Source organism: Cervus elaphus, chromosome 5 (genome assembly GCF_910594005.1).
Source record: "Cervus elaphus chromosome 5, mCerEla1.1, whole genome shotgun sequence".
Classification (NCBI taxonomy): Eukaryota; Metazoa; Chordata; class Mammalia; order Artiodactyla; family Cervidae; genus Cervus; species Cervus elaphus.
Window position 1 is genome coordinate 6,738,820 of NC_057819.1, and position 10,010 is coordinate 6,748,829.

Here is a 10,010-nt window from a genome sequence, read left to right on the forward strand (position 1 = left end):
TTGTCCTTGAAGTGTAAGCCCATCTATTGACCTCCTTACTTCTTCTTCCCCTGACATCGGCTGATTCTGTAAACTTGTGGAAATACTCAGAGATCCGAGGTAGACACCCAGACTGCATGGAGAGAGTGGGTGTTGGCAACCTGGATACGGCTGATTATCACTATGTTGTTATTTTTGGTTTGATATTTATTATTCATTTTAACGTTTACTATTTAACCATAGTTATTATCCTTTACACTATACTTAGGTGTTTTAGATACTTTACTGTATGTATGTATATTTCATAATACAGAAGTCATTAAGGGATTAAAAAGAAGCCACAGTGGCTGGTGGGGACCTTGAAATCCAGCCCCTAAGTGCTTCTCCGGAGGGAGAGGTGGCTGGGATGGGACGAGGGCCTCAGAGAAAGCTGGCCCCTCCTTTCCTACATTCTTAGCCAGGGGCGCAGCAGCAGCTTCTCTGGAGTCTCTTTAGAAGGCAGAGCCCCCCGGCAGGTCCCAGACTGTGGGTCCGAAGCTCCCAGAGTCAAACCTGACCTTGGGTGTTGTATAAAAAGATGTTGATGAGCAGTGATGGTTAAGATCAGCTCTTTGGAGCTCTGCTGTTCGTGTGTTTAAAATAGAGAAGGTTCTCTAGAGCTCTTCCAAAGAGGTTGACTCCCCAAAGAAGAACTCTTGTTTTCTACAAACTTAGTTAATGACACAAGTGTTAGGAAAACCACAATTCACTGATTCACTTCACCTCATTTGTAATGTCAATTTTTGTGACAGATACACTTGTGCTTCTAAGAAGAAATATTTTGACCCTTCACATATGCAAGTAGAGAGTTGAACGGGTCAGTTTCAATTTTTTTTTTTTTTTTAATTTCAAGTTTCTGGCTTACATATCCAATGGTGCAGATTTTGATGTAAGAACAGAATTAGTTTAAAAAAATTTAAAAAGCCAAAAGCTTGCTCTAGTTTTGTGACCTTGTGTACTTTTAAAATATAATCAAGATGGCAAAAAACAAAAACACAAAGAGGTTTATTCCCTGAACATGTTGACCGTGTTCGTCGCTCAGTTGTGTCCGACTCTTGGCGACCCCATGGTCTGTAGCCCACCAGGTTCCTCTGTCCGTGGAATTCTCCAGGCAAGAATACTGGAGTGGGTTGCCATGCCCTTCTCCAGGGCATCTTCCCAACCCAGGGATTGAACCCGGGTCTCCTGCATTGCAGGCAGATTCTTTACCATCTGAGCCATCAGGGAAGCCCATTATTCCTTGGGGTTTCATAAGTCGTGACCAGTGCCAGACACCTCATTTAGTCTTTATAGTGGTTTTGCTGTGGCTGTGAAGATAAATCCCGTGGCTGAAAGCTGTGTGTGTGTGTGTGTGTGCATGTGGATACTGAAGGCACAGAATGTTCCTGTCCTGGGTCCTGGCAGTACACTCAGTTCTGAAAGGACCCCAGTGCTAATGAGACCATCTATATCTGTGCTGTCCATTACAGCCGCTAGGCTTGTGTGGCCATTGAAATGTGATGAGTCCATATGGAAAGGGTGCTATGTAAGTGTGAAACTCACACTGGATTTGAGGTCCTCATCAGTTCAGTTCAGTTGCTCAATCGTGTCCAACTCTTTGCAACCCCATGGACTGCAGCATGCCAGGCCTCCCTGTCCATCACCAAGTCCCAAACCTTGCTCAAACTCATGTCCATCAAGTTGGTGATGCCGTCCAACCATCTCATCCTCTGTCGCCCCCCTTCTCCTCCCACCTTCAATCTTTCCCAGCATCAGGGTCTTTTCCAGTGAGTTGGTTCTTTGCATCAGACGGCCAAAGTATTGGAGTTTCAGCTTTAGCATCAGTCCTTCCAGTGAACACCCAGGACTGATCTCCTTTAGGATGGACTGGTTGGATCTCCTTGCAGTCCAAGGGATTCTCAAGAGTCTTCTCCAACACTACAGTTCAAAACCACCAATTCTTCGGCACTCAGATTTCTTTATAGTCCAACTCTCACAGCCATACATGACCACTGGAAAAACCATAGCCTTGACTAGACGGACCCCCCCCCCACCAAAGCATGTAGAATTTCTCACTAATCATTTTTATATTGACTATGTAGGGGAGGAAACTTTTCCCTTTTTCTCTTCTCGGCTCTTTGACTGACCTGATAATGAAATTGACATAAGACAGATTAATAGGAGAGAAAACAAATTTAATATCATACATACAAGGACTCATAAAAATAGGATTTTCACAGGAAGGGGCCATAGCAGGTGTCCTTCAACCCTTTTAGGCAAAGAAACAATGCGTTTGTGGAGAACTGACAAGGCAGAGACACTTGGGCTTGGGGGAGTAAGTTAGCGAAGAAGAAACAAGGTTTGTTCACACAGCCTTCTGGGCCCCAGATTCTCCTTGTCTGGTGATAAAGATGTCTCTGTACCTCCTGGGGACAGGAGGGCATCTTTCACTTGCGAGATTTATTTCCTGCTCCCAGGGGCTCAGAGGAGGGTCAGAGTGTCCTTCTGGCACTGTTGTTGCTGTCTAGTCACTCAGTCGTGTCCGGCTCTTTGCAACCCCATGGACCACAGCACGCCAGGCTTCCCTCTCCTTCACTGTCTCCTAGAGCTTCCTCAAACTCATGTCTGTTGAATCAGTGATGCCATCCAACCATCTCATCCTCCTGCCTTCAGTCTTTCCCAGCGTCGGGTTATTTTCCAATGAGTCAGCTCTTCACACCAGGCGGCCAAAGTATTGGAGCTTCAGCATCAGTCCTTCCAATGAATATTCAGGGCTGATTTCCTTTAGGGTTGACTGGTTTCATCTCCTTGCAGTCCTAGGGACTCTGAAGAGTCTTCTCCAGCATGACTGTTTCTTAAATAATTTTAATTCAAAACAGTGAATATGCCAGAGTGGTGCATTTGGGGGAGACCTAACCTGAACCTCATCAATTACATGTTGAAGTATTAATTTTTGGATGTATCCGGTTAAGTTAAAAAACAAAAACAAAAACACCACTAGAGGGAATTCCCTGGCAGTCCAGAGGTTAGGAATTTGCACTGTCCCTGCTAAGGGTGTGACTTCAATTCCTGGTCAGGGGACTGCGATCCCACAAACCCTGGCCCCTGCCACCAACCCCCCCACCAAAAAAAAAAAACCCACTGGAATTAATTTCACTTTTTTTTTTTCATTTAACTACTGTGGCTACTGAAATATTTAAAATTACAGGGTTGTTCACATTCTGTTCTATTTTACAGCGCTGGTCTCTCCAGTACCTTGTATTTCCAGAGAACAGTGGGAAGGCTTGGAACTTTCTGGTTCCCACCGCAGGGCCTCTGCCCTGCTGTGCCCTCCGTCTGAAAGCTTCTCCTTCAGAGCTTAGCCTGGCAGGGTTTCCTTGGAACGCGGGGCTCAGCTCAGAGGCCCTCTGTCCCGGGAGGCCCTGTTGGACCACTCCCTCAGGAGAAGCCCCCCGGGCACTCCCAGTCACCCCTCCTGCCTTCCATGTGGTGCTTCCCATGGTTTGATCTGTTCTTTCCTTGTGTTCTGTTGTTACTTGTGGATTCTCTGGCCCTCCCTAGTCTAGAATGGAAGCTGCAGGAGAACGGGGATTTTAGTTTGTCTTGTTAATGGTGTAAAACCCCTGCACAGCCCCACTGCCAACCCCAGAGCTTAGACTAATATCCGGAGGATTGTTAATAAATGTTTAGGAGGAGCCTATTAATAAATGTTTGTTGGAGGGGTGCATAGATGAGGTGAATAAGTGGATGGGTACATTTGGTGGATAGATGGTTGGATGGGTGGGTAGGTGGATGGGGGTGTGGGTGGGGGTGGAGGGTAGGTGGATGGATAGGTATATGCATGAGAGGGTAGATGGGTGGCTGGGTGGGTGGGTGGATGGATGAATAGATGGATGGGTGGGAGGCTGGAAGGATGGAAAAATGGTTAGTTGGGAGGGTGGGTGGGTAGGTGGGTGGGTGTGGAAGTGATGGGCTAAATTTTATTTTTTGATCATTTCTAACAATAGTGATTTTTTTTCTCTTTCCTAGGTCTTGAAAGGGGACTATAAAACACCAGCCAATCTGAAAGGCTATTTTCAGGTCAGAAACCCCAGGGGGAATTCTGTAGTCCCACCTGTTTGCTCTGTGTCCTCAGACACTTCACTGCTCTAGTACGGCCGATGGTTTTCCCCTCAGAAAACTGGGTGGAGGTGGGGAACCGCTCAGGGGCTCTTGAGTGTCTGATCCACCCTGGGCCACATCTCAGCAGCCCTTCTACCTGAGCCCCGTCCTTCCCCTTGCCCCCCTGGCTTGAATGCAGCTAAAGGGATTTGGTGGGGACTTTCTGTCAAAGTTAATGCCTCCAGTCTTAAATTCAGCCTAATTTTAAGTGGCCTTTCCCAAACAAGCCACAACCCAGAGCAAAAATTTCATCAGTCTGCCCAAAAACGAGAGTCCCATGATGCGGGTGTGTGTGCAAATGTGGACGTGATACAGTCCTGGGTCCCCACACGCGTCCCCCACACTTGGCCTTCCCTGCATCCTGCGTCTGTCCGTGGGAGTCTGTCCCTGGACCTTGTCAGAAAAAACCACTCCTGGGACTGACGTTAAGCCATTCTCCTTTTGGTGCTCAGGTGTTCCTTTAAAAAAAATTTTTTTTTTTTAAATTAATTGATTCTTGGTTGTGCTAACACATGTGAGATCTTAGTTCCCAGACCAGGGATCTAACCTGAGTCCTCTGCCGTGAGAGTGAGGAGTGTTCACCGTGGGAATGCCAGGGAAGTCCCGAAAGTGCTTCTTTCTTTAATGAATTGTCCTGATGCTAAAATCAGTAGTTTTAGTTGGTGCGTGTGTATGTGTGTGTTGGCCAATAAAAGGTGAAACACCCTGTACCAATTTCCACTTCAGTTATCAAACTCATACATTCTCACTGCCTGGGGCCCCGCACATGTTGACCCTCTGGCGTTGAGTCCAATGCTCCCTGCATGGGAACCAGAAAGCCATCTCATGCCACTGTGAAAAGAAATGTTGCCAGAATTAGTCAGTACTAATTTGTTATTTGTTTTAACCCAAAGAAGATATAACAAGAACAACACACAGAAGTGGGCTGAGGGGGACTAACCACAATCTGAACTCTTTCCCTTTTTACATATAGTGTTTTTTTTTTTTTTTTTTGGCCTACCTGGATATTTGTTTTTGTATTCCTTGAGATTGCATGGGATGAGCTGCTTTGTTTTGCTGTCTTAGTGTTTTTCCATCCTGGGGTTTTCACCGTGGCCATTCTGGGTGACTCCATAGTTTCCTCTGGAATGCATTCTCTGCCGCCAATTACTTAACTGTTGCCCTAAGATGGTTTGTAATTTTTGCACTATTTTGAGTGGTGTCATGCACCTGTCCGCCTGGTTTTGCCTCTCTCCTGTGGGGTGAGTGGTGCAGGGCTCTATGGACTTATTCCCTTAAAATACATTTTTAGGGAGTGGAATGGGTAGACGTTTTTAGAGTCTTTATTGAATTTTGTTACAATGTTGCTTCTCTTTTATGGTTAGGGTTTTTTTGGCTGCAAGGCATTTGATCTTAGCTCCTCAACCAGTGATGAAACCTGCACCATTGGAAGGCGAAGTCTTAACCACTGGACTGCCAGGGTTAAGGACCCTGGAAGGGTCCTTTTAAGACTCTTGAACCACAAGGCTGAAATTGTCTTACAAAAGAGCTGGACCAGTTTACACCCTCTTGCACTGTGTGGGACCATTTTTGCTCTATTAGGACCAAAAATGAAGGGATGGCATATGCTTTGTCATCGTGAGCAGTCCCACCCTCAGGAGAGCTACCCCGCGAGTTATATCAAATTCCTACTTCCTGCCCTCTTCTCCTCCAGGGTCCCTGCACCCATACACACATGACCTCATGCAGGATACTGTAACACTTGGAAACAATCTTAGGCAACAGTGTGGTGTGTGCATTATACGGAACACTAGGATACTGAGTAGCCATCCAGACTGTCCTTGTGCAACAGAAAAAATGGGAAAATAGGAAGCCAGCAAACCAAAGCAGCTCACACATCAGAATTGCAGCTCCTGCAAAAAATGAGTCCACAGTTCCTGAAGTTCACACACCCTCTCCTTCCCAGGGCTTCGCTGTTCCCTCTGCCGGAAATGCTCTGCTACCCACACCCGTGCACGGCTGGCCTCGTTTCATCATCTAGATCGTTGCTCACAGGGTGATTTCCAACACCAACAACCTGACTGTCCAGATTCCAGCTAGCTGTTGCACAACGCAGTTCAATTCTGACACTGATTTCCAGACATAGCCTCTAAACCCCCAGGTTAAGGGCCCTCGCCCCACAGGAGTGCCCCCTCTTCAGATGCCCAGACGACCCACCTTTCTGTCACTTGTCCACCAGCCCTGAAGCTCTCTGAGCCTCATCCTTCAGGGATGTTTCTGGAGGTTTTATTAAGCAGTAGGCACGTGGGCTCCCCAGGTGGCGCAGGGGTAAGAAATCTACCTGCCAGTGCAGGAGACATGGGAGATGCGGGTTCGATCCCTGGGTCCGGAAGATTCCCCTGGCGGAGGAAATGGCAACTCACTCCAGTATTCTTGCCTGAAAAATTCCACGGACAAAGGAGCTTGGAGGGCTACAGTCTATGAGGTTGCAAAGAGTCGGACACAACTGAACATGCATGCATTAAGTAGGCATGGTTGATTAAATCGTTGACTGTTTGTTATTCATTGCTCTCCAGAGGTTTGGGTAGGGGTGGCAGGCACTGAAATTTCCAACCCCTTAATCATGGGTGACCAAGCCCCCATCCTGAAGCTTGAGGGCCCCAGCCACCCAGGCGTCTCATTTGCAGACAAAAGATGCTTTTTATCACTAGGGAGATTGCAAGGGTTCTAGGGCTTGCTGTCTGGACCAGGGTAAAGATCAGATGTAAGTTTGTTATTATGTACACACATGCTAAGTCGCTTTAGTCGTGTCCTACTCCTTGCCCGCCAGGCTCCTCTGTCCATGGGATTCTCCAGGCAAGGATACTGCAGTGGGTTGCGGTGCCCTCCTCCAGGGGATCTTCCCCACCCAGGGATGGAACCCGTGTCTCTCATGCCTGCTTGCGTGTTCTTTACCACTAGCACTGCCTGGGAAGCCCAGCTCTTTCATTACCCTACACCTTAAATGTCACCCCTCTGCAGGGGCCTCTGGGAATCACTTTGGAGGGGTCTCAGCACCCATCACTCATATCAGCCCGCTGTGTTGCCTGGACTTAATAATTCCTTACAGACGCGTTTGCAGGCTCTCCCCACTAGACTGTGAGGTGCAGGGGAATAGGAGGGGGTCTGTCATGTCATGTTCTGTGACGCTGGGGAAGACTGAAGGCAGGAGGAGAAGGGGACGACAGAAAATGAGATGGTTGGATGGCATCACCAGCTAAACGGACATGAATTTGAGCCACCTCCTGGAGATGGTGAAGGACAGGGGAGCCTGGCGTGCTGCGGTCCATGGGGTCGCAAAGAGTTGGACACGACTGAGCGGCCGAACAACCAGTCCTGTTGACAGTAGCTCAGTGAGGGAGTGTGTCGTGAGCCCCTGGCACCCCCACCTGGCCGTGACCTTCCTGTGTGTTGTCTTCCTCCAGGTGAACCCGAACAGCACCTCCTCCCACCTAGGAAGCTCGTGATTTCCAGGTAGGCCTGTGGGCTTCTCTGGGGCCTCCCACCACTTCTGAGACCAGGAGCCACTTTTCTGAAAAGCTTGTTCCTTCCTGAGCCTCCCCGGGTGGGGGAGAGGCTACCAAGGTGGACTGACCCAGCCCTCTAGGTTTCCATGGTGATGGCTTGGGGAGCTGTTTATAGAATCAAGGCTTGGTCTCCTAGCTCTGGATCTGGGTGGGGGTAGGCATCAATGGTGAACCAAAAAGAAACAGGTTGCTCTGTCGTTGGGCAGCGGGGTACAGAGTACCAGTGTGATGGGGGGACTCTAGACCGATTTGGACAGGCCTGGCTTCTATAAACAGCATCAGGTTGGCCCAAAGCAATTAAGGTTCTAATAATAGGCACCGGGGGCTCTGGTCTAACAATAGCCCCCATTGCACTGGCCCAGGTGGTCCTGGCCATTACTCCTCTTACCCTCAGCATCCCTTGGAGGCAGGTCCCAGATTTTACGGAGGAGAAAAACCGAAGCCCAGAGAAGGGCTTTGACTTGCTCAAGGTCACACAGCCACCAAAAGTCATCTCCCCCAGAGTTTGTGTTTTTTTTTTTTTTTCAGAGTTTGTTTTTAACAGATGATTTTAAGTGCATTTTTATCCATCCGTGTTTTGCCCGGAGGGGTGGGAAAACAGGTTCTGATCTTGGGAAGATATTTATCTAAATATCTCAAAACTCACTCCAGGTTGGACTCCTGCTGGCCTCTGTTTTCCCTATCTGGAGAATGGGGATTGGCCCCTGTTCCGCTTCCAAGGGTGGTTGTGAGTTGACGTGAGCTGGCCCCGGTGGGAATGCTAGGCCCTGGCGCTAAGGCTCCATCCAGCCACTGAACTCGCTTCCTTACATGGCTCAGCTTCTCTGATCAGGCTCAAGGAGACCTGGGGGTCTCAGGGAAGCCAGAACCAAGTTGCCTGGGTATTTATTCTGCTGCTGCTTTTAAACTGTAACAGAGCTTCTAGCCTCAAGCCTATTTTTAGTCCTTGCCTTCTTTTTAAATAATCAGCATATTTTTTTGTTTTTCTTGAAGTCCCCTTTGCACCAGCCCCCAAGGCTGGAGAGACACTTAAGTCACCATCGTTACCAGGGTTCCCATTTTGAGCTGTGCTAAAATCCAGGACTTGCGCTTCATTCCTAAGAAGCCTCAAGTTGAAAGCAGCCTTTTCCGTGTTTCTCCCTAACTCGATTCCCCTCGCTCTCTTTCTGCGGGTTCCTTAGTAGAATCCTGAACCTTTGATAAAAACCAGATCCGTTCCCCGCTTCACTGTTCAGACGAGGTACCAGAGACAGGGTGCTTTAGCTAATTCCCAGGAGGGAGCTGCCCTTAAATACATGCCTCCTCCCTGGCCTCCAGAAATTCACTGGCACTTTTCATTGCTGCCATTTGCTCTTCATTAAGTCAGGAAAGTCTTCGAGGTCGAGAGGCAGCAGGCTGAGCTGTGCGTAAGAACCCAGGAGACATTTTTAAATGTAGATTCTCTCCGGCCATCTGGGATGCTATTGGAAAATCCCACAGGCTTATGTGAGTACACGCAGACCATCCGTCCAGCCGTCACACGTATAAATATACAAGAGCTATTTTGGAATCGTGACTCTGGGGCCTAATGCCCGTTTTTTTGTTTTTCCCCTTTCAGATCTCGGCACATGGCTTTGTTTGCCAGAAGAGGAGAAACTGCATTCGAGTGGAAATCGGACCTCTAATCCAAGCATATTGCTTGCTATTAACCGCCAAAACAGGACTGCTCACGAGGAACGTCTTTGCATATATGTTTGCAAAAGCTGAGTCATTGGAAACTTAACCTTGAGATACTCTGTCTTAGGACAGTGCGGGGTAGAGAGCCAAGAGTGTGAAAGTAGTCCTGCTTTTGAAACTTAGGTTATTTTATATTCTTCCCCTCGAGAACTTTTTTTGTTTTTTAAGAAATGGATTTGCCATCCTCCTCAATTCGCAGGACGGCTGTGGTGGCTTGTGTCTGGGTCAGGGCCTACCGCCTGTGCCTCTCCTGTTGACCCTTACTTTTGAAGTCAAAGAATCTATTTAAGAATTTTAATATATGAGGCTTTCTTTTATCCTTCCTTGGTTCTACTCAGTTTCACAGAGGAAAACAAATTATATATATATATTATTTGAATAAACGGAACAAGGACTCATCTGTCTCTGCCCTACTTACAGAGAGCTTCCCTGGTGGTTCTGGTGGTCAGGAATCCGCCTGCCAATGCAGGGGACCCGCCTTCCCTCCCTGGGTTGGGAAGATCCCATGGAGAAGGGAATGGAGACCCACTCGAGTATTCTTGCCTGGGAAATCCCGTGGACAGAGGAGCCTGGCGGGCTACCTCCATGGGG

General features: G+C 48.0%; 1 protein-coding gene across 5 annotated transcripts in view; it reads left to right on the forward strand.

The window, feature by feature from the left end:
• TPST2 (tyrosylprotein sulfotransferase 2) overlaps positions 1-9,817 on the forward strand; it is a 52,622-nt gene extending 42,805 nt beyond the window's left edge. For 4 of the 5 annotated variants that reach the window (XM_043901492.1, XM_043901493.1, XM_043901491.1 and 1 more), the window contains exons 5-8: positions 4,027-4,077; positions 6,104-6,193; positions 7,602-7,650; positions 9,301-9,817. In XM_043901492.1, coding sequence (XP_043757427.1) covers positions 4,027-4,077; positions 6,104-6,178 — 126 coding nt within the window. In that variant the 3' untranslated portion in view covers positions 6,179-6,193; positions 7,602-7,650; positions 9,301-9,817. The remainder of the gene's footprint in view (positions 1-4,026; positions 4,078-6,103; positions 6,194-7,601; positions 7,651-9,300) is intronic. The other variant, XM_043901490.1, reaches the window with a different exon arrangement.
• Positions 9,818-10,010: the final 193 nt, after the last annotated feature.